General features: G+C 38.2%; 1 protein-coding gene across 5 annotated transcripts in view; it reads right to left on the reverse strand.

The window, feature by feature from the left end:
• The window catches only part of TPP2 (tripeptidyl peptidase 2), a 78,085-nt gene that overhangs the window by 50,491 nt on the left and 2,340 nt on the right, over positions 1–25,254 (reverse strand). For all 5 annotated transcript variants that reach the window (XR_014794439.1, XR_014794440.1, XM_084876975.1 and 2 more), the window contains exons 2-5: positions 14,506–14,634; positions 10,416–10,511; positions 8,577–8,681; positions 4,594–4,718 (exon numbers count right to left, since the gene is read on the reverse strand). Coding sequence is in view for 3 of the 5 variants with exons in the window: in XM_084876975.1 (XP_084733101.1) it covers positions 4,594–4,718; positions 8,577–8,681; positions 10,416–10,511; positions 14,506–14,634 (455 nt within the window). In the remaining 2 variants the exon portion in view is untranslated. The remainder of the gene's footprint in view (positions 1–4,593; positions 4,719–8,576; positions 8,682–10,415; positions 10,512–14,505; positions 14,635–25,254) is intronic.

Here is a 25,254-nt window from a genome sequence, read left to right on the forward strand (position 1 = left end):
TGCTTCACAGGGCTGGAAAAAGTTTAGCTACATCAGAAAGCAGGTCTAATAAGTTTATTCTATTAGGTCTAGTAATAATTAATGTCGTTTTCTAATACTTTTTAAATCGAATTTATTTAAACAATACAACAAAATTTAATCAACAATATAGTTGCCGTTGTTTTCTACTACTTGTGTCCAACGCTCAGGAAGCATTTTAATCCCTCTGTTGTAAAATTCTTGTGATTTTGATGCAAAAAATTCGGTCAATGCATTTTTGAGGCATTCTTCATTATTAAATTTTTTTCCAAGAAGAAAGTTTTGCAAAGAACGAAACAAATGGTAATCGGAAGGGGCAATATCAGGAGAATATGCAGGTTGAGGGAGAACTTCCCATTCCAACTGGCGCAGTTTTTCAGCAGTGATTCTTGCAGTATGCGGTCGTGCGTTATCGTGGTGAAGAATTACACCCTTCCGATTAATCAGCGCGGGTTCTTTTTCTCTTAAAGCTTAGGCTAACCTTTCCAATTGGACACTATACACTGCACTTGTAATGGTTTGGTTAGATGGTAAAAGTTCATAATGAAGAATTCCTTTAAAATTCCACCAAACACACAGCATCACTTTTTTCGCATGCAAGTCAGGTTTTGGCGTGGGCTGCGGAGCCTCATTTTTGTCCAACCATTGAGGCCGCCTTTTCAAATTAACATACAGCACCCATTTTTCATCTCCGGTAACAATTTGCTCTAAAAATGGCAAACGGTTTTGACGAGAGAGGAGCGAACTGCAAATTGTGACTCTATGATTACGGTTGTTGTCTGTCAACTCATGAGGAACCCATTTTCCAAACTTTTGGACTTTGCCAAGTGCACGCAATTGATTGGAAATTGTTTTTTGTGAACAATTTAAAGTTGTCGCAAGCTCTTGTTGGGTAATTTGAGGATTTTGCACCAAAAGAGCTTGAAGAGCTTCTTGATCAAAATTGGACACACGGCCTCGACCACTCTTGTCATCTAACGAAAAATTTCCCTCGCGAAATTTCTCAAACCAACGCTGGCATTTTCTGGCGCTAACTGCATCTTGACCAAGAGCACTACAGATGTTTTTTGCAGCCTCACTTGCTTTTCTTCCTAATTGGAACTGTAAAGCATGCAGTGCCGAATATGCTCTTCATCCGCCATCTTCTTAGCCCTAGTTTTGCAACAAAAACCAAACCAAACACAAACTTTTTCAAGCAAAACTTGTTAATTGCACTTCACACGTTCTGTAGATACCACGTGTTTGAAGGTTATGTCAATACAAGTCAACGCCAAGCAAGATTTTAAATGAATGTTAAAAAACGACATTTATTATTACTAGACCCGATATATATCTAAAAGGCTAAGTTGACTCGCACATGCGCTATACGTATAAAGCTCTCGCTGGCACCAATCGCAGCCGTGTGTTTTGATATGTCATTGTAGACTGTTTATTTGGTTGATACTTCTATTATAGGGAAAGGGCGAATAGCTATATTAAAATATTTCTTCCAATCAATTTTCTTTCAATGTGCACAAATTCATGCACTGGGCCACTAGTTTATTATAAATACTAAGACATGTATATTCTATGAACAAACTACAACAATTTGGAAAGAAGTATCTCTAAAACTGTCAGTTTGTGTTTATATATAGACTTCAATCAATGTGTAGCCAAAATGGTTTACAAAAAAAGAAATACAATATAGCAACATAAATAAGATTGAACAATTATGAGAAAAATTAGGAAAAGAGAAAACAAGGAGCATGTCAAATGAAGGCAGGACTGAGGTTAAAAGGTAAAATGTATGCCATCAAATCCTCCGTATTTGTAAGACAGAGCAGCACTTTTGGTTCCAAAAGATAGTTAGGATCCCTCCTGGAAGTCATCTCTAAGCCCTCCCAAAACAAAACAAAAAACCTGAGATAGCAAAATAAAAAACTACTAAAAAGAAATCAATGTTCTTTCCTTTATGTAATCCTGTATAAACTATAAACACATATTATTTCTCTCAATCAGTTTTTGCTCCATAAGGAGATAGTGAGTTTTACACCATACCTCTTGATAAATATTTAAAGAGTATAGTTATATTAGGTTATCTACTAAGTGCAGATGTGGGCTTAACAATTACTGGAAATGTGGCAGGGGCAGATTAGACTTGACATTCTTTGTGAAAGAAAAACAAAACAAACACATGATACTTAAGGTCACTTTACTCTCCCTCAGAAATGGCTGAGCCTAAAGTTCGCCTTAGGTAATGTGGAGTTTTTAAGATTCTCCGAAAAAAATTCTGAATCTAACTGAAATGAGGTGGGGAAATTAAAAGTCCTAAATACATATTATGATGCTTTAAAAAAACGTATTCCCAGTAGCAGTTGAAGCAAAATTCTGCTATGCTTCTCACTCATAATATTGTCTAAAATGTTACTTTACTGATTTCAGATAGCATTTCATTTAATGTGTGATTAAATGTCATTTCCAACAGAAAAATTCTAAAGGTGTCTTAGAATACTGTCAACAACCTGTTACAATTTATCACTTACTCTGTCAACTGCCTTAACAACCAAGTAAACCTTCTGGAAACATACTGGCACCCTGGACCTCTTGATCCTAAATTCCTTTCCCTGAGGATAAAGTAGCCTGCAGTTCTCAGTCATGTGTGGAAAATATTGTAATTGAAACCACCTATTGCCTCACTATGCAATCTCTACTAATATTATTTCTTTCAGTTCTTTTTGTAGTACATTTCCCCCACATATACTCAGTTTTATATCTAGTATGGGAAATGACTCTCTGCATATGAACAGGGACTCAAACTGTAAAACTGTATTTGATTTCAAAGTGTAAAACTATATTTGATTTCAAGTTTTAGGGGTTTAAAAAAATTAAAATATAATTATATCCAAAGCAAAACAAACAAACAAAAAAGAGTTTTAAGGAAAACCCCTGGCTTACTGCTGGTTCCCTAAAACATGGATATACCTATATATCTGTATTAAGAACACATGCCTATTTCCATGCAAATAGTTTTCAAGAAGTCATATTACCAACTCCAAGAAATATATCTGCAGTGTATAATTCTACTAAGAAAAAAATTGAAAATGTGTAGGATAGGTAACTTGGTATAAATCATCAATATTACTATTATTAGTAATAGTAGCAAAAGCTTACATTTATTGAGTGCATGCTGTATCTAGAAACAATAAAATTAATTTTTATAAAATCCTCTAGGAAAGAAGTATTATCTCAATTAACAGATAAGAAAACAGGCTTAGAGATGTTCCTAGCTTCTATCATAGAGAATGAAATCTGCATCATACCACCCATAAGGCCTCATTTCAACTTAGCTACCTTGTCTCAATTTAGATATCTTCATTCAACTTTCGTCCCTTTTCCAAAGTAGATGCTTTACAATATTCTTTTGCAGTTACTTTCCAAATTGCCCAGCCTCAATCAGGAACACTTTTTTATATATCAATTATTAAACTGATAAAATCTGGTTACTGATGACTATCTGGTTAGTGAAATAAAATTTAAACACAAGAGTCGGGTCTAGTATCTGAAGTACTAAGAAGTTCAAAAGACTTATCCAAAACTACCCAAAAGCTAATTTGGCTTTCAAATAGTTTTGATTAATAATATTAATGTCGCTGAAACCGGTTTGGCTCAGTGGATAGAGCATCATCCTTCGGACTGAAAGGTTCTGGGTTCAATTCTGGTCAAGGGCATGTGTCACGGTTGTGGGCACATCCCCAGTGGGGGGTGTGCAGAAGGCAGCTTATCGATGTTTCTCTCTCAACGATGTTTCTAACTCTCTATCCTTCTCCCTTCCTCTCTGTAAAAATTGTATCCCTCTCCCTTCCTCTCTGTAAAAATCAATAAAAAATATTTTAAAAAAAATAATATTAACGTCATAATAAACCAAATCTCTGGCAGTTTTGAGGGATTAATGTCCTTTAAAATATTTTGACGTGCCGAAACTGGTTTGGCTCAGTGGATAGAGCGTCAGCCTGCTGACTGAAGGGTCTCAGGTTCGATTCCGGTCAAGGGCATATACCTTGGTTGTGATCCCCAATAGGGGACGTGCAAGAGGCAGCTGATTGATAACTCTCTCATTGATGTTTCTAACTCTCTCCCTTCCTGTCTGTAAAAAAAAATCAATAAAATATATTAAAATATATATATATATATATTGACGTGAAAAGCTATTTATACACCAATATATAAAAGCCTAAGCGACTGGAGCAACCCAAATGACCAGTTACTGTGATGCGCATTGACCACCAGGGGGCAGGTGCTCAACACAGGAGCTGCCCCTAGTGGTCAGTGTGCTCCCACAGTGGGAGCACCATTCAGCTGACCAACAGGCACCAGATGCAGGGCTCATAGCTACAAGTGAAGCTGCAGCAGCACGTGCCTCTCCCATCACGAGTCTGAGGCAGGTGCAGCGGGGCCGGGATGAGCTGGAGTGACAGGCAGGAGCAGCAGGCAGTGTTGCATTGCTAGTTTTGGCCCAATCCCCACAGTCCACGCCTAGGGACCCCACCAGTGCATGAATCCGTGCACTGGGCCTCTAGTAAAATACATTAAATTTACCTCCAGACTTCACCATCGTGCCATACCAAGCAGTCATATACAGGGCCAGGATCACTATATTTTTTCTCAAAAGAATTTAGCAATTCCACTTGACTTTGAAGCTCCTCTTTGATTAGTTTATTTACCTAATCAATGGGAAAATACATTAATATTAGTATATTTTGTACTCTTGAAAAGTTATGTTAATATTGTTTATAACCAAAGACACTGTGACCTAACAGTAGTTATTTTACCGTGGAAAATTTTAAGAAATTTTGTTTTATATATGCAACTTGCAGTTCAATTTAATGATGCAGGCATCAATTAATATATTAAACATTTAAAAATAATACTTCTTTTACTCAATCTTTCATTCTATCACACACTCCACCCACTTGGAGAAAGACACTACGTTTTATGTTGGTGATGTCATTTGGCCAAAACATGTTTTGGTAATATATCCTTTATCTACATTACTCATTTTAAAATTATAAAACTGCTATAAATAGGTTATCTATCAACGTTTAGATTTTTATATTGGGACTGTTTCCATTTAAAATCTGTTTCTTAAGAAACCAATAATAGAAACCATGAACTGTCTTCTCTCTTTTAGAATATACTACATTAAGTATATACGATATGCATTAACATGTACATATAAGCTATTTAACCATTTTGATATACAAAAATGAGAATTCTATATGCTTCAACCTAAGTATTTTTTAACTACATATTACATTGGACTGCTCTACATTCACCTGAATGGTTCTAGTGAATAAAAATTTAATTTTCATTAATTTCAAAAATCTTAAGTTAGCACTTGAAATGGTACATTTAATATGCGTAATAAGGGCTGAATTAGGACAAATAGTGATCTCACAGAAAATTATACAGTTGTTATGAAAAGGATGCTGTACACAGATTAAGTAAATATAAATAAATGTGTACAGAGAGCTACACAGGCCAGTGGTTCTCAACCCCAGCCTGCACTCTAATTGAAACTCATGGGGAGCTTTTAAAAATGTCTGCCTCCCTGCAAAGTGTTGAGGTAAATCTTCTCCAGGCACAAGCACTGGCAGTATTAAAGCTCTTCATATGATTCTAATATGCAGCCAGGGTTAAGAACTACTCATTTGATTCCATTTTTATTGAAAAAAAAAAAAAAAAGGTAAACACACACACACACACACACACACACACACACACACCAAAAAAAAAAAAAAAAAAAAAAAAAGGAAAGAAAAGGTACACACATGCATTAAAAGAAAACTTTAGGATAGAGTTGTTGTTACCATCCCCGAAGGGTGGCATTTTAGAGGCTTCCACACTTGCTATTTTACATGCTTGTGTTGTCCAAAAGTCTCTGCAACTAGCAAATATTTTCTACATAATAAATATATTATTTTTATTTTATAAATTAACTTTATAAAAACTACTGGCTATTTAAGGATGTAGAATAGGAACTCTCATATACTACTTGTAGTAACATAAATTGGTACAACCACTAATGACTTCCTCTCCTACAAAGTAAATGTTCAAAATAGGATAGGGTCAGGATTGTGGTCTCTGCCAACAATTTGAGATTAAGGTAGTGATTTTTGGTAATTTTGGTAATTGGTAATTTTATCTGATTGTGATGCTAGTCATGTCATTGCTTCATCTGGTTTTGCTGCTTCTCTGGGTCTGGTGCTGAAACAATAAGACCTCAATGTTACATCTAGGTTTTTTATTGGTGCTGCTAATCCTCACACAGGATATTTTTTCCATTTATTTATTAAATTAAAAAAAAATTTTTTTAGAGAGTGAATGGAAGGGATGGAGGAAGGAGAGAGAGAGAGAGAGAGAGAGAGAGAGAGAGAGAGAGAAAGAGAGAGATATCAATGTGAGTGACATTTCTATTGGTTGCCTCCATACATGTCCTAATGATGGTGAGGGATCAAACCTGAGAACCAGGTACCTGCCACTGACTGGGAATCAAACCCAAGACCCTTCAGTGCCTGAACCGATGCTCTAATCACTTAGCAACACCAACAGGGCTGTTATCTCTAGTTTGACCAAAACTCTGTCTCTGTGGTCAACAGATGTGAGGCTTTGTTCCTAAGATATCTGATGCTCACCAGAATCTCACTTTCCTGAGGGCTAATGCTTAGGGAGTGGTCATGCAAGGAAGAAGGAGGCAGGTGAGTTTGGGTGCTGGATGAGTCAGTTTGAATCAACCACCTGTCTGTTTTCCCATTTCACTTGCCAATGAATTTTCCCAGCTTCTTTCTATTTAGCCTCAAAAATATGCTCAACAACACTAATCATCAAGAAAATGCAACTCACGCTGAAACCGGTTTGGCTCAGTGGATAGAGCGTCAGCCTGTGGACTGAAAGGTCCCGGGTTCGATTCCGGTCAAGGGCATGTACCTTGGTTGCGGGCACATCCCCACTAGGGGGTGTGCAAGAGGCAGCTGATCGATGTTTCTCTCTCATCGATGTTTCCAGGTCTCTATCCCTCTCTCTTCCTCTCTGTAAAAAAAAAAATAAAATATATTAAACCAAAAAAAAAGAAAAGAAAATGCAACTGAAAACCACAATAAGAGCCAGCCTGGTGTAGCTCAGTGGTTGAGCGTCGACCTATAAATCAGAAGGTCACAGTTCAATTCCTAGTCAGGGCCCATGTCCAGGTTTCAGGCTCAATCCCCAGTGGGGGGCATGCAAGAGGCAACAGATTGAGAATTCTCTAACATCACTGATGTTTCTAGCTCTCTCCCTCTCCCTTCCGGAAACCTATAAAAATAATAAAAAATATGGAGATTCCTCAAAAAATATTGTAGAAATAAATTTACAATATGACCCAGAAATTCCACTTCCTAGCATTTATACAGAATAAATGAAAACACTAATTCAAAATGATATCTACACCCCTATGTTTATTGCAGCATTGTTTACAACAGCCAAAAATATGAAAGCAAATTAGGTATATCCATCAATAGGTAACTGGATAAAAAAAATATGACAGATAAATACAATGAACTATTACTCAGCAATAAAAAAGAATGAAACCCTGCCATTTGTGACAACATGGATGGACCTAGAGCACATGTGTCAAACACAAGGCCCGCGGGCCAAATCCAGCCCGCCAGGCCTTGCAATGTGGCCCGCACCGCGCTGTCATCACTGCACTCCGCTGTCAGTTTATGACATTGTCAGTTTATGACTGTTCAGTAAACCATTCGGCCCGCGATTTAGGCTGGATTTTAGATTTTGGCCCCTTCTCTGATTGAGTTTGACACCCCTAACCTAGAGGGTATTATGCTCAGTGAACTAAGACAGAAAGAGACAAATACTGAAAGTTTCAGTTACATGTAGAATCTAAAACAACAACACACACACACACACACACACACACACACACACACACAGAGAAAGAGAGAGATAATATTCAAAAGAGTATTTTTTCTTAATAGCCAAAAACTGAAAACAAATAAAATATCAATATGCAGAATGGATATATAAATTGTGTTCTATCGATCAAATAGCAAGGGAAGTGAACAAATTATTTTAATACCCCAAAAAGGGATGAATCTCACAAATATACTACGTGAGATCAGCTACACATGAAAGAATGCACACTGCATGATTTTAGTTTATAAAATTCAAAATAGGCAAAATCATTCAATAGTTTTAGAAGTTAGGATGATGGTTACCTTTAAAGAAGGAACAAAAAAGCAATAACTAGGAAGAGAAATGAGATGCTGCGGCTAATATGCAAATGTTCATTTTGTGATAACTCATGACTACACACTTAGATTTAAGTGCTTTACATGTTCTTATATGCTCAATAAATTTTTAAAAATTAGTACATATGTGAACTGATTTCAGATAAATACTACAGAAAAAATGAGTAAAACTAAACAACCTAAAATTTGTGGGGGAAAAACAGTCTATTAATAATTCTCTAAAAACTGCATGGTACAGGGTCCTAAGGTAATGTTTAAATAAAAAGGACGAGCACCAACTTGAGAAGAGGAATTGTTGGCAACATCAAATTCTTCTTGTTTTCTACAAGCTTCTGCCAGGGCCATTCTGTGAACAGGGTCCCAGATTTTTTCCTTCCGTTCTTTCTGTAAATACAGAAAAATTACTTCCCAATGAAGTTGACAAATATTTGGGTAAACATAGGCATTCATTCACATGTGGACCTAGTTGTTATCAGCTGTGACACTACATGATTCTCATAAGGAGGGTAAAAAAATAATTTATAATCAATTTTATAAAGCAATGAATGGATTATTAAAAAATGATTTAATTCACTGCATCTAGGTTTTAAGAGAACAAGTTTATCAAGACACCCCCAAATGTATTTTTATACACTGTATGCCACAATTTAAATCCTTCGAAGAATAAATAATACAACGTCAGATAACTGAATTCCCAGTCAATGCAAGTAAAAACAAACAAACAAACCTGTATTCTGGAACCTTATAGAACTGAACAATGTCTCAAGTTAAGTAGAGGCACAGGACAGGAGGAAGATTGCAGCTGCATTTTGATGAACATGCAGGCTTCGTCAAATTCCCCCCGTGCTAGCATATTAATTTCTGATCCTCTTTGACTCGATAGGTTTATTTTTTACTGAAATTGGTCTCACCCTAATCTCCATTGTCTTTAACTCATGGTGCCTCCCAAGGGAAATGTCCTTTCCAGTAAAATGACTGAGCTAAGGAGGGGTTCAGCTTTAACTTTATCACTCTATTTTTGTATGTTAATTTGTACCTCATCAACACAGTTGATTAAATTTAAAATAGTGCAAAAAAAACCCCATTGTGTTGTATATGTGTACTTTAGCCTGAAACTTTAAAATTAAATGGTACCAAATAAAAGTTAGGTGCATTATTTTTTATAATAATGATTGAAATCTAACAATTATTGATTATTATACATGTAATATATCTTCGTATGGTTCCATAGACCCTTGGAGAAGCAGATGATTATAATTAGATAAAAGGAGCCATAGGTCTTGCCCTTCAGGCTCATTTTCAAGGTTTCCATCTCATTTTACAGTTGAAGCCCTGAACCCTGTCTATATCAGCAACTAGTATCATAGCCATCTTCTACAATGGTACTGTCAAATACAGGAGCCACTAGCCACATGGCGCTTTTTAAAAGGAAATTCTAAAATATTACATCAATTAAAATTTTAATTCCTTAGTCATACTAGTCACATTTCAAGTTTGCAATAGCTACCTGTGGCTAGTGACTACCATATGGACAGATATTGAACATTTTGATAATTTCTATTGTCGCTGAAAGGTCTACTGAATAGTGCTGCTTGAAAGGAGGCTCCTTATCCCCAGCTCACAGCTTTACTTCTTTAATGACAGATTTGTGCTTCCTATACTGCAGCTGCTTTAGGTTTGAGTAATCCTTACTTAATACTGAATAACTAACTGGAATCAAAGCTATTCTATGGAAAAATGGGACAAATGGTCATAAAAGCTAAGAAGTCTAGATTTTAAATCAACTGTCTTTAATCGTTTTGAGGTTTAACAAAAAAAGTCTTTCAAAAATACAATGAAAGCTATATGGCATTTCCCAGAAAAACACATATGCCCAAACATTTAATATAATTTCAGTGTATCCAGTTTCCCTAAGCTTATGTATGTATTCAATATTAAGAACAATGACTTTATTACGTAAAATTCCATTTAACAGAATCTTTCTTTAAGAAGTCGTTATTTAAAAGTCTCCCATCATCCAAAGTAATTAAAAGTTAGTGAGAATTTATAATTTTTTTTCTTCAGTAGGAATAAAATTTGAGAAAGAAGATAAATCAGTAATACTAGATTGAACATCACCTGTATCCTTTCCTTGAGAGCCTTTGGATAGAAGTCGTAGCCATTTTTTATGCCAATATGATATCTGCCTGACGGATTCGTCCAGCTGGCAGGAATCTATAGGAAAAAAAAAATTATTGATGCACCAAATGCTTCCCAATTCCAATGACTAACTTACTGGAGAAAAATGTATTTCACTTATATCCTAATGGCTCAACTTGGATGATTAGGCTTACATACAGAGCACTATTTTTAATATTCTAAAGTGCCACTTAATATCTCTCTGGCTCCTTTTATCTCAACCATAATAAATAAGCTGATTCAGTAGAACACGCTTCATTATACAATGCTTCATAGTTTATAAAGTGCTTTCAACATATGCAACCTTATTAAACCACTAAGATCTTTAGTTCTTAAGCATCAATGACACCTCACCTCTTCCTTCATCACTCTATTGCCCATCAAATAGTTGGGAGGGGAAGCAATTTACAGAACCCCTTAACCTTAGGTTTCTTGTTAATAACAAGAGCTTCACTGGAACCTAAGTTATAACAGATAAAATGTCTAGAAACAAGAGCTCTTTGCATTAGTCAGAAAAAAGTTCTAAAGATCATTTTAATTATATATAACACTAGAGGCCTGGTGCATGAAAATTTGTGCACTGGGTAGCAGTTCCCTCAGCCTGGCCTGCCCCCCTCAGTCTGGGAGCCCTCAGGGGATGGTCTACTGAGCCTGTGGGGAATGGGCCTAAGGCACAATCTGGCCTCCCTCGGTGGGAAGTGAGCAGGAGGAACGGGAAGGTGAGGTGTCCATCACCCCGCTGCTGCTGCCAAAACCAGCCACCGCCAGGGCTGCTGACCTTTGGCCCTGGCTTCTTAGTGCTGGCCCCATCCCCCACCCATTTGTGTATTTGTGTGTGCGCGCGCGCAAGCACATGGGGGTGGGGGATAACAATCTAGGGCAAGGCCGGCTGGGGGAGGGGGTGGGGGAGGTTGAGGCACCTCAGTCACACTCCCTCCAGCCTCTGTAGAGGCTCCAGGACCGTGGGGCTCCCTGACTTGACCAGACCTGTAGGGAAGGGAAGTTAGGGTCAATCAGGCTGCCAGGGGAGTGGAAAAGGGGTGATTAGGCTGGCAATCGGTTAGAGGCAATCAGGTGAGCAGTTGGGAGCCAGCAGTCCTGGATTGTGAGAGGGAAATCTGACTGCCCGTTTAGGCCCGAACCTACCAGACAGATGGACATCCCGAGAAGTCCCAGATTGGAGAGGGACACCCCCACCCATGCACAAATTTTGTGCACTAGGCCTCTAGTAGATTTTATAATAGTCTTTTCAACTATCTCAAAGTATTTAAAAATAACATTAAAGCTTTTAACTAATAAAATGATGTAAGCAGTATGGCCAGTTTTACAAATGGAGAAGGCAAAGAAGCAAAAAGAAATAGCTTACCCAAACAGAAAAGTAGGAAAGAAAACTGGAATATGGTTCTATTATGGAAACCAAAAAAATTCAGCGTGAAATTCAGAGTATGCAATTTACAGTCATATAAACCTGGCTATGAATCCAAACTCTTAACTAGGTTGAGACCCATAGGCTTCTAAATCCTCATGTTTAAAAGGAAGAACATAATCCCTACCTTATGATTCTTATAAATAACAAAATGCACTGAACATCAACCAAGTTGAAATGTCAATAAGGAAAATGCGGAGGATTCAGGCTCTTTGTAAGGATAGAATCTATAATCATTAAGAACAACTTTTAAATGTGTATAAATTATGAGGTCAAAATCTCAACCACTCAGAGTTGGTTCACTCATCAATTCTCATTTGCGCAATATCCTTAACCAACTCATCGTCATGTCTTTCGTCAAATTGTTCCCCAGGTAAAAAATTTTTGGATGAAATTTTCTCACAACAAATTAAGGAAAAAGAATCACTCACAAAAATTCTAAGATATACTGACTTTTTAAAAGCCTGCATGTAAGTAATCATTTCTGAATGAATTGGACTGTCTGGAATATGAGTCATTTTAACTATGTTGGCATATAAACTAGCACTTTTCATTCAGAACTGGACCTTCTTTAGACAATAGGAATTCTAAGCTCTAATGTTCTTGCAATAGCTGATGACGTAACAATAATAAAGTGTTGCAATAACAAAACATTAGTCACTAGTTAGCAAATTCAAAGAATATTTAATCACAGGTATGCTACTACAGTGGACTTCATAACCATAGGTTAGTGGCAACTTCTTTTACTAAGAGATTACAAAAAGCCCTGAACTATCGATATAAAAGGATTTAAGGCATGGGTGGGGAACCTTTTTTCTGCCAAGGGCCATTTGGATATTTAATAACATCATTCTTGGACCCCTCGGGGGATGTCTGACTTCTGGCTCAGGCCTGATCCCTGGGAGAGCAGTCAAACATCCCTCTTGCAGTCCAAGGCTCCCGCAGTTTGGGACCCCTTGCTCCTTAATGCCCGCCTGCAGAGGAGGCGGGAGAGGCTCCCACCACCACTGCTGCACTCGCCAGCCCTGAGCTTGGTTTCTGGCTGAATGGCACTCCCCCTGTGGGAATGCACTGATCACCAGGGGGTGGCTCCTGCATTGAGCATCTGCCTCCTGGTGGTTCAGTGCATGTCATAATGACCGGTGATTCCATCGTTCCATTGATTTGCATATTAGGGCTTTATTATATACTATAATATACTATAATATACTTTATTATATACTATATAGGGGTGTCGAACTCAATCAGAGGAGGGGCCAAAATCTAAAATCCAGCCTAAATCGCGGGCCGAATGGTTTACTGAACAGTCATAAACTGACAATGTCATAAACTGACAGCGGAGTGCAGTGATGACAGCGCGGTGCGGGCCACATTGCAAGGCCTGGCGGGCTGGATTTGGCCCGCGGGCCTTGTGTTTGACACACGTGTTATATAGGATAAGACAAAGCTAATCACTTAAGTCTGTAATTATTAAAGCTTTAATATTTCATGTTCAAGTTCACAGAAGGGCTAGGAAAAGATGAAGGCAAAACTGTCATCTGGCTGGGACCGGTTTGGCTCAATGGATAGAGCGTCGGCTTGGGGACTGAAGGGTCCCGGGTTCAATTCCGGTCAAGGGCATGTACCTTGGTTGTGGGCATATCCCCAGTAGGGGGTGTGCAAGAGGCAGCTGATCGATGACTCTCTCTCATCGATGTTTCTAACTCTCTATCTCTCTCCCTTCCTCTCTGTAAAAAATCAATAAAATATATTTTATTTTAAAAAAACTAAAAACTGTCATCTGGTCACTTTTTCCATTTTTCTATTCAAAACTTCAAAGTTTAAGAATTTGGCAATCACATTGGAAAACACACAAACACAAACCCCCTACACACACACGCACGCACGCACGCACGCACAGGTACACGTACACACACATACTCTCTCTCCCTCTCTCTCTAAGACTGCTATCAAATAACAAAACAATGACTTCCTCAAAGATGATCCCTATCAACCCTCACCCTCCTGGTACTCATGCCATTGTAAAATCCCCTCCCCTTAAGTGTGTGCTGGAATTAATGACTCACTTCTAATGAAAAGAACATGGTCAAGTGTCACTTCCAAAATTAAGAACGTGACAGAAATAATAGGATATCACTTCCAGGATTAATTTATAAAAAGGCCATGGCCTCCATCTTGGGGATTCTCTCTCGGAGTCCTTCCCAGGGGGAAGACAGCTGCATGTTGTGAAGGAGACTCGTGGAGAGATCCTAGGAGCGAAGAATAAATCTGCCAATAACCACGTGAGCAAGCTTGGAAACGGAATACCCTTCCCCAACAAAGTGGAGCCTTCAGATGAAACTGCAGCCCTGGCCAACAGCAAGCTCAGAAGAGATCTTGAATGCAAGGGCACCCAGCAAAGTCACACCCAGATTCCTGACTCACAGAAACTGAGATAACAAATGTTTATTGTTATAAATGATGAAGTTTTAGAGTAAATTCTTAAACAATATTAGCTATCTAATACTCACTTTACCATCAAATATAAGCTAAAAATATTAGTTTGAGATGACAATACAAAAAGTGAAAAGAAAAAAAAAATCATAAAAAGACAAAAGCTCCAACCTGAAGCACTCTTCCTGAAAGGCCAATAATTTCACCATCTTTTGGCTCTACTACTGTAGCAGTATTCACATCACCACTTCCTGTTGTGTCAATGATATCAACAAGTTTTGGTTTTCCATCAGATGTAACCTAAAGAAAATTAAAGAGAATTAAAATATGAGTTATAGTTTTAAGTTTTTATCCTTAAAAACACACACACAACAATTCCAAATCTCATGTGTGTATGTGCATGCATAGGTACACATATATAAAACATCCTATAAAAATCTGCATTTGTTATAAAAATAACTGAATTGTTTTAAGGCAAAAGTTTGATAATACTAAAAAAAAAAAAAATTTACTCCTGGAAAACACCAAAGAATCCTTCAAGTGGTTTCACATACTTAGTTAATAAACATATACTGAGCATTTACTATAGACCACACTCTGTTTTAGGTTTGGGAATATAATAATGATCGATACACAAAAATCCCTGACTTCACAGATCTTATATAGTCACTAAACAAGCAAAAAATATAACAGGTCAGTTGGTGGTAACTACTATGGAGACAAATTAAGCAGGAAAAGGACACAGGAAATATGAGAGTTTTTATTTTAATCAAGATGGTCAAAAAAGGTATCACTGAAGAGGTACCACTTGAGAAAAGATCTGAAGGTGAGCTTGGAGCTACACAGCACAAACCTTTAGGGAAAAATGTTTAATAACATTTCATTATTGGATATTATAATAAGCACTTAAACCTCATATAAATCCAAATTAAAATTTAACACTAAAACTTGTTTCTCACTAGGCTTTGCCATGTCAGGAAATCAACACCCAAGCCAAAAACTTAAAAGCCCTTCTCTGGCTCTTTAATTTATCCCCCACATCAAATCTGTTAGGAAATCCTCTTAATTCTACTTCTAAAATGTAATTCAAATCCACCCTCTTCTCTTGATTTTCACTACCAGTACCCTCCGCTAACCATGCTCTCTTGCTTTCATAGTAAAATGCCATGTCTCCCAGTGTCCATTCTTGGCCCCCACAAAAATCAACAGCCAAACAAACTGTATTATGCCAGACCTCCACTGAACACCCTGCTGTGGGTCATTGTGTGCTCAATATAAAAAGCCTTTGCCTGATGTGACCTTTGTCATTCCATGATGCATGATTCTCACCACATTGGCCTCCTTACAATTATTCCAAACTTTGTCCTGCCCCACAACTATTTAGACAGGGTCCTTCTGCTTAGAATTCTGTCTCTTCAGTCTTTCCACATGAATTTAAATCACATCTTAAGTTTTCCACTAAAATGTCACCCCCTCAGAAAAGTCTACCTGTGCCTTTCTTTAAGTGACTGCCATCAAAACCTGATTCTTTTTTCTCACTGAGTCTGGTTTCCTTCAACAGAACTTCGTATTATACACTTAAGTGGCTTCTTCTATATTTTTACTATTAGAAAATAAGCTCCATAAGGCTAGGACTATTTATATTTTATTCACCAAACATAATAGTGCCTGTTACGTTCTAATATAAATTTAATTGCTGAATGACCTGACACTAATTACTTAGCATTAGAGTGATTTTCCTAAAGTCTGGTTTCTTGGCCAGTCCAAAAACTTTCAGTTAGGCCATGCTGACTTCTATAGACAACAATCCTATATAATAAAGAGCTAATATGCTAATTAGGCCAGACAGCAGAAAGACCTTCCAGAAATACCAGTGGGCAGGGCTGTAGGGCCTCGAGGCAGCGGGCTGCAAGGGCTGAGGCTGCGAGGGCTGAGCCCCTTGCAGGAATTTCATGCACCAGGCCTCTAGTAGTATTATATTTTCATATTGCTTTTGTAAAACAAATCATTTCTGGGATCTTCCTAGGCTAGGGGACCTGTAGCAATAAGCTTATCTATATTGAGTTTCCAGCAGGAATAATGTGCAGATACAAAGAGGACTGAGAAAAAGAAGACCCATACCCTTAAGAAAGAAATAAAAATATAAAATGCCAAGTGTGATAAGAGCACAAGGCCTTGGAACTCCTTTTTCACCTGGAGAATCCACACTCTTTAAGATAAGCCTTAGTGTCCCTTTCTGTGTCACCTGCACCACTGGGTCCCACAGAACACCTACTACAAAAGGCTACCCCACAAAGACTGAGAGTCATAACAGCTTTACCAAATACATAGAAACAAACACAGAGAGAGAGAGCTAAAAGGAAGAGACAAAGAAACACCCCCAAATGAAAGAAATGGAAGATTCTCCAGAAAAAGAGCTAAATGATATGGAGGCAAGGAATTTATCAGATATAGAGTTCAAATTAATGGTAATAAGGATATTAAAGAAACTCAGTGAGAACTACAACAACATGAAAAAGGAAATAGAAACCATAAACAAGAACCAGTCAGAAATTAAGATACCCTATCAGACATACACTGGAAGAAATTCAAAGTAGACTGAATAAAGCAGAGGATTGAATCAGTGACTTAGAAGACAAGATAGGAGAAAAATACCCAATTAGAGCAGCAACAAGAAAAGTAATTAAAATAGAGTAGCAACAAGAAAAGTAATTAAAATACAGGAGGATAGTTTAAGGGAACTTTGGTATAACAGGAAATGTAACAACATCCACATTATAGATGTACCAGAAGGAAAAGAAAGGGAACAAAAAATAGAGAACCCATTTAAAGAAATAATTACAAAACTTCCCTATCCATGTGAAGAAAAATCACACAAATTCAGGAAGCATAGAGTTCTAGTCAAGATCAACATAAAGAGATCCACACCAAGACACATTCTAATTATAAAATTACAAACGTTAAAGACAAAGAAAAAAATCTTATGGCAGCAAGAGACAGAAAGTTACCTACAAGGGAGTTCCCAATAGACTGTCAGCAGATTTCTCATCAGAAGTACTCAAAGTAATGCAAAGCAAGAACTTGAATCCAAGACTGCTCTATCTAGAAAGGCTATCATTTAAAATTGAAGGCAAAATAGGAAGCTTCCCAGAAAGAAAGAGGTTAAATGAGTACATTACCACCAAACCAGCACTGCAAGAAATATCAAAGGGACTGCTTTCAGAAGAAATCAAGAGAGCAAGGAACATAGGTATAAAGGAAATGTGACAATAAATAAGTACTGACCTATAATAACCTTAAATGTATACGGGTTAAATGTCTCAATCAAAAGATACAGGGTAGCTGGAAGGATAAGAAAACATAACTTGTGTGTGTGTGTGTGTGTGTGTGTGTGTGTGTATTTGAGATACCACCTCAGAGCAAAAGATTCACACAGCTGAAACCGGTTTGGCTCAGTGGATAGAGCATCAGCCTGCGGACTGAGGAGTCCCAGGTTGGTCGGGGGTGTGTGCCTTGGTTGCAGGCACATCCCCAGTGGGGGGTGTGCAGGAGGCAGCTGATTGATGTGTCTCTCTCATCGATGTTTCTATATCTCTCTCTCCCTTCCTCTCTGCAAAAAATCAATATTAAAAAAAAAAAAAAAGATTCATACAGACTAAAAATGAATGGATGGAAAAATATATTCCACGCAAATGGAAATGAAAAAAGCTGGAGTAACAATAATCATATCTGACAAAATAAACTTCAAATTAAAAGCCATAAAAGAGACAAAGAAGATCATTACATAATATTTAAAGGGATCGATCCATCAAGAAAATATAACATTTATAAACATATATGCACCTAATATAGGTGCACCTAAATATACTTAATAACAAATAATTTTAAGAAACAAACCTCTTAGCCGAAACCGGTTTGGCTCAATGGATAGAGCGTCAGCTTGGGGACTGGAAGGTCTCAGGTTCGATTCCGGTCAAGGGCATGTACCTTGGTTGCAGGCATATCCCCAGTAGGGGGTGTGCAAGAGGCAGCTGATCGATGACTCTCTCTCATCGATGATTCTAGCTCTCTATCTCTCTCCCTTCCTCTCTGTACAAAATCAATAAAATATATTTAAAAAAAAAGAAAAGAAAAGAAACAAACCTCTTAAACTTTAAGGGAGAGATTGACAGCAATACAGGTATAGTAGGGGGCTTTAACATCCCACCGACAGCTACTGGATAGATCTCCCAGACCAAAAACAAACAAACATACAAACAAAAACAGCTATAAGGATTAGAAAGAGAACAACAAAAAACAAGAATTAGAAGAAAATATTAAATGTCAGAGCAGGAAAAAAAAAAATGACACAAAGGCTAAAAAACACACAGCAAAATATCAATAAAACCAAGAGCTAGTTATTTGAGAAAATACACAGATTAATGAACTGCTAGCCATCAAAAAACAGAGAGAGAGAATTCAAATAAAATCAGAAATGAAAGAGTTGAAGTAACAACTGACATCACAAAAATACAAAGGATTGTAAGAAAACACTTATAACAACTATATGCCAATAATTTGGACAACCTGGGTGAAATGGACAAATTCCTAAAAATATAAAATCTTCCAAAACTCAATCAAGAAGATTCAGAAAACCTAAATAGACCTATTATAAGAACAAATGAACCTGAAGCAGTAATAAAAAAATAAAAATAAAAAACTCTCAGCAAACAAAAGTCCTAAGACTGCATGGCTTCACAGGTGAGATTTACCAAACATTCAAATAAGAGATAACACCTCTCCTCCTCAAACCATTCCAAAAATTCAAGAGAAGTGATGACATCCAAGCTCTCTTTATGAGGCCAGCATTATACAAATTCCAAAACCAGATAAAGATACCACAAAGAAAGAAAATTACAACCCAAAAACCCTGTCGAACATAGATGCTAAAATCCTCAACAAGTTATTACAAATCAGATACAGCAATACATTAAAAAGATCAGATACCATGACCAAGTGGGATTTATTCCAGGGAAGCAAGACTATTACAATATATACAAATCAATAAACAATCACATAAACAAAATGAAGGATAAAAACACATGATGATATCAACAGACACAGAAAAGTATTCAACAAAATCGAGCATCCATTTATTATAAAGACTTTCAAAAAAGCGAGAACAGAGGGATCATACCTTAACATAATTAATGCCATATATGACAAACTTACAACCAACATTATATTCAACTAGAGGCATGGTGCATGAAAAATTCATGCTCTGGAGGAGGGGGGAGTCCCTCAGCCCGGCCTGCCTCCTCTCACAGTCTGGGAGCCCTCAGGGGCAGGAGGCAACCCAGTGATCAGGAGAAGACAACGCCCCCATCACACCTCTGCTGCTGCCACTGCTGGCAGTACAAGCCTTGGCCAGCCCTGGTTACCTGAGCCTCGGGCGGCCCTTAGTGGCTGGGAAGCCCCCATCTGAAGCTTGCCTGTGCCTCAGGCTAGCCGTGGGCAGCTGAGGGGACTGGGGGACTCTGGAGGCAGGTGCGTGGAGTGGCCGGGCCCGCCTGCCGCCGTGGTGGGGCTAAGGAGACTAGTGCCGTCATCTTGTGGCTGTGGGCACTGCCATCTTTGAGGGCGTGGCAGTCAACTAGCATGTTCCCTCCTTATTGGCTGTGGGCACCGCCATCTTTGAGAGTGGGACAGTCAATTAGCATGTCCCCTCCTTATTGGCTGTGGGTGCCACCATCTTTGCAATGGTGTGAGGGTCAATGAGCATATTCCCTCTTTATTAGATAGGATGAGAAAAAACTAAATGTGTTTCCCTGAACAGGAATAAGACAGGGCTGTCTTCTTTCACCACTCTTATTTATCATAGTACTGAAAGTTCTAGCCACAGCAATCAGACAGGAAAAAAACAAAAGAGGCAACCAAACTGGAAAGGAGGAAGTAAGACTGTCATCATTTGCAGATGACATCACATTGCACATAGGAAACTGTAAAGACTCTACCAAAATGCCTCACCAAATTTTTTAAAAATATATTTTTATTGATTTCAGAGAGGAAGGGGAAGGGAAGGAGGGAGGGAGGAAGGGAGGGATAGGAGGGGGAGGGCGAGAGAAAGGAAGAGAGGGGGAATGGGGGGAGAGGGGGAGGGGAGAGTCATCAATCACTGCTTCCTGCATACCCCCTACTGGGGACCAAACTCACAACCTGGGCATGTGCCCCTGACTGGAATCGAGCCCAGGACTCTCAGTCCGCAGGCTGACACTCTATAGTACACTGAGCCAAACCAGCAAGGGCAACCCCACCAAATTTAACAAATAAATTCTACAAAGTAGCAGGATACAAAATTAATATCCAGAAATTGATGGCGTTTTTATATATCACTAATGAATTCTCAAAAAGAGAAAATGAGAGGGCAGGGCGGGGCGAGGATGAGCTCCTGACTCCACTGTGGGGCAGGGCAGAGTCATCCTCCATTTTATAATTGGACCCGACCCAATCAGGGTTAGCCGAGGCAGTGACATCACCACCGACCGGAGTAAAACCCCTCGCTCTCTCTTCTGCCATGATGCCGGTGTGAGTGGGACAGAGCCCATGCTAGCATGGAAAAGGCTCTTTTGTTTATTGCATCGGACTCGGCTCCCTGGTAGTCCTTGGGGATCACAAAGTCTGGGTGTAACAAGAAACTAAAAAGGAAAATCTTATTTACCATTGCAACAAAAACCTAAGAATACTAGTAAACTTAACCTCGAAGATACAAAATCTGTACTCAAAAAAATTATAAGAAATTGGGGAAAAAATAGAGAAAGATACAATTAGAAATATATACCGTATTCATGGATTGGAAGAATTAACATCAATACTGCCTAAAGCAATCTACAGATTTAATGTAATCACAATTAAAATACCAAAGGCATATTTCACAGGTCTAGAACAAACATTCAAAAAATGTATATGGAACCATAGAAGGCCCTGAATAGCCTCAGTAATTTTGAGTTAGAACAAAATTGGAGGGAACACAATATGAGATGTCAAACTATACTACAATGCCATTGTAATCAAAACAGCCTGGTACTGGCTCAAGAACAGACATATAGACCAACAAAACAGAACAGAGAACCCAGGAATCAGCCCAAGTAATTTTGCTCAATTAATATTTGACCATAGAGGCAAGAGCATACAATGGAGAAAGGATATGTTATTCTCTTCAATAAATGGGGTTGAGAAAATTAGACAGGTACATGCAAAAATGATATTACACCATCAATTTGCATCACACACAAGAATAAACTCAAAATGGATAAAATATTTAAATGTAAGTCACAAAGGTAAAAAAAATCCTAGAAGAAAAGATAGGCAGCAAAATTTCAGATGTCTCACATAGCAGTATTTTCACTGATACATCTCCTAGGGCAAGAGAAATAAACAAATGGGAATACATCACATTTAAATGTTTCTATAAAGCAAAAGAAGCCATCAACAAAATGAATAGGGAGCCCACTTTATGGAAGAACATTATTTGCCAATGATACATCTGATAAGGGGTTAATTTCCAAAATATGTAAAGAACTCATACAACTTAACAAAAGGAAAACAAAAAATCCAACTAAAAAATGGGCAAGTGACCTAAATAGACACTTCTCCAAAGAGGACATACAGATGGCTGAGACAAATGCTCAAAGTCGCTAATCATCCGAGAGATACAAGTGAAAACATCGATGAGGTATCACCTAACACCTGATAGAATGGTCATTATCAATAAATCAACAAATCAACAAACAAATGCTGGCCAGGATTTGGAGAAAAGAGAACCCTCGGGCACTGCTGGTGGGAATGCAGACTGATGCAGCACTCTGTGGAACAGAGTGGAGTTTTCCTCAAATAATTAAAAATGGAACTAGTTTGACCAGCAATCCCACTTCTGGGAATATATCTTAGGAATCCTGAAACACCAATCAGAAAGAATGTATGCATGCCCCTGTTTATAGCAGTGCTATTTATAACTAGAGGCCCGGAGCACAATATTTGTGTACTGGGGGTTGGGGGAGGGAGAGTCCCTCAGGCTGGCCTGTGCTCTCTCACAGTTTGGGACACCGTGCTCCTTAAAATTTGGTTCACTACTTCTTAGTGCTGCTATGGAAGCAGAAGCTCTAGCCACTGCAGCTGCGCTGGCCAGCTGTGAGCCCGCTTCTGGCTGAGGGCACTGACCACCGGGGGTAGCTCCTGCATTAAGCGTCTGCTCCCTGATAGTCAGTATACATCATAGTGACCAGTCTCGTTCTACTGGTAGTTCCACCATTTGGTCGATTTGTATATTAGGTTTTTATTATATAGAATAATTAACAAGTGGAAACAGCCCAAATGCCCACCAGTAGATGAGTGGATAAAAAAAAGCTGTGGTACATTTACACAATGGTATACAGGGTGGCTGAATAGAAAGGATTTCTTACCCTTTGTGACAGCCTGGATGGACTTGGAGAGTGAAATAAGCCAGACAGAGAAAGACAAATACCACAAGATCTCACTTATATGTGGAATCTAATGAACAAAATAAACTGCCGAACAAAACAGGTCCAGAGGCAAGGATGCATGGAACAGACTGACAGACTCCAAAAGGATGGGGGTGGGAAGAAATTAACCAAAGAACAGACATGCATGACTGCATAGCCAATGGACACAGACAATAGTGTGGTAAAAGCTGGGGAGGGGCAGGGGCTGGTTGGATGGGGGCAAAGGCAGAGCTAATGGGGACATATGTAATACCTGCAATACTATCAAACATAAAATAATAAAAAATAAAAATTTAAAAGCTCTGCAGTTAAGGTATATGTGAAAAGAGAGGAAAAGTCACTAGGCACAGATATTTTTTCTTTGTAAGGCAAAGCAAGGGGGAGTGGCTGATGGGACTCCAAATCTTACTCCAATCATGTTGCCATGGAAAACCAGGGGCTGATAGCTTTGTTAGGGGCTCCACAGCTGTGTTTTGTTTTTCAATTGATTTTTTTACAGAGAGGAAGAGAGAAAGATAGTTAGAAACATCGATGAGAGAGAAACACCAATCAGCTGCCTCCTGCACACCCCCCACTGGGGATGTGCCCGCAACTAAGGTACATGCCCTTGACAAGAATCAAACCTGGGACCTTCCAGTCCAAAGGCCGACGTTCTATCCACTGAGCCAAACCGGTTTTGGCCGGTTTTTATGTATGGTAGTTCCCAATCTGGATGTTTATTCCTTGGGGCTGTCTTTACAAGTATTTTAATAGTACTAAGAATACAAATCACCTTTCTCATTTAATGAGTGGACAACTTAAGATCAAGTAATCACAAGAGATCACTAACAGTCAGACATAGATCCTCTCATTAGAAACTTCATTGTGAGCAAAGAAAGAAAGCCTAATGAGATTTAATGGCTTATTTAACACCAACTATTGATAAGACTTTACCTACTAGCATCTCTTTCTCATTCAAAAATGTTTTATACAGTATATGCTATTTTCTATCCATGTACTTCTTACTTCACCATTAGACAAAAGCAACCACTGCATAAAGATAAGTCAAAAAAGGGAATTTAGAATTAGGAATGAGAAGTTTTAAAGTGGCAAACCCGCTGAAATTTTGCAACAGAGTTCTGGGAGAAGGAAAGAAGAAATTGAACTGCTGACATTAGAACTATATCCCTCATCTTTCAGGAGAGGGAGCTGTCACAGGAGGAGGAGGGACGGAAGAAGATAGGAACAGTTATTTTGAATAGACCTAAAGAAATCAACAATCCCATGTACCTGGGGTGGGAGACCGAGAAATGCTTACTGGCCCATCACGCTGGCTGCACAAAACATAAAATGTCAAAGGTTTTCCCCAAGAGTCAAGAACCAAAGTTCCTTATTATCTCCACTGAAACAGTTATGGTGAAGAGTTGGTAAAGCTCAGGAGGCATCCTTTAAACATTTGTAGAAGACCAAAACAAAAGGGGAGAAGGGCTCACAAATTATCATAAACAAAACAACATGAATGTATAAATATTTATTTGAAATTCCATGGAAGACACCGACAATATTGTCTTAAGCAAGGGAAGATAGTTTATAAATAAATTCTATTAAATGACTATTAGTCTGAAAACATAATGAATGAAAAAATCAGGCTGTGATTTCAAAAAGCTTACAAGCCAGTTAGAAAAACAGATGATTAAAGCGATAGCTGCTGTGTAAGACAATGAATAACAAAAGTAAAGAAAGAATCTATAAAAGCATTTAAGAACACAAAACCTAGTTTGGGGAATAAGGAAAGGTTAACTGAAGAAGAATAAAAGTCAAAATGAATTACATAGCATCCATTAGTAACCAATTATATATAATGATATTTTAACTTTATTATATTTTAATAAATAAAAATAGAAAGATTTTCTTAGGACTACTCACAGCCTCTTTTCCCAAACCATTTTATCTCCATGATAAAATTATTTATCTCCATGATACATTATCCATTCACAAAAAAAGTCAATGTCACACGTGATTCTAAATAAAATTAGACACATGCTTTCAAAAAATTTTAACATAACTAGGAAGAAGGTATGTAAACAGAATAAATGCTGAAATGAAACATCCTCAGTGCTACACAGGCATATGAACAAATTACTATTATTTGATTTTTATAGAGAGAGGAAAAGAGAGGGAAAAACATTGGTGTGAGAGTGAAACACTGATCAGCTACCTCCTGCAAGCCTTAGGGGACCCAGCAAGCAAGCCACACATGTGCCCTGACCAGGAGCCAAGTGGCAACCTTTTGGTACACAGAACTACATTCAACCAACTGAGCCACACCAGCTAGGCCATTACATGGAAATATCCAATGCATATTTATCTTTCAGATAGTTGGGTGACTTAAGACCCAGTATAAACTCCTTTAACTAAATATCCTTGCTTTAAAAAAAGTAGT

Source organism: Pipistrellus hanaki (assembly GCF_964339955.1).
Source record: "Pipistrellus hanaki genome assembly, chromosome: 3".
Lineage (NCBI taxonomy): Eukaryota > Metazoa > Chordata > Mammalia > Chiroptera > Vespertilionidae > Pipistrellus > Pipistrellus hanaki.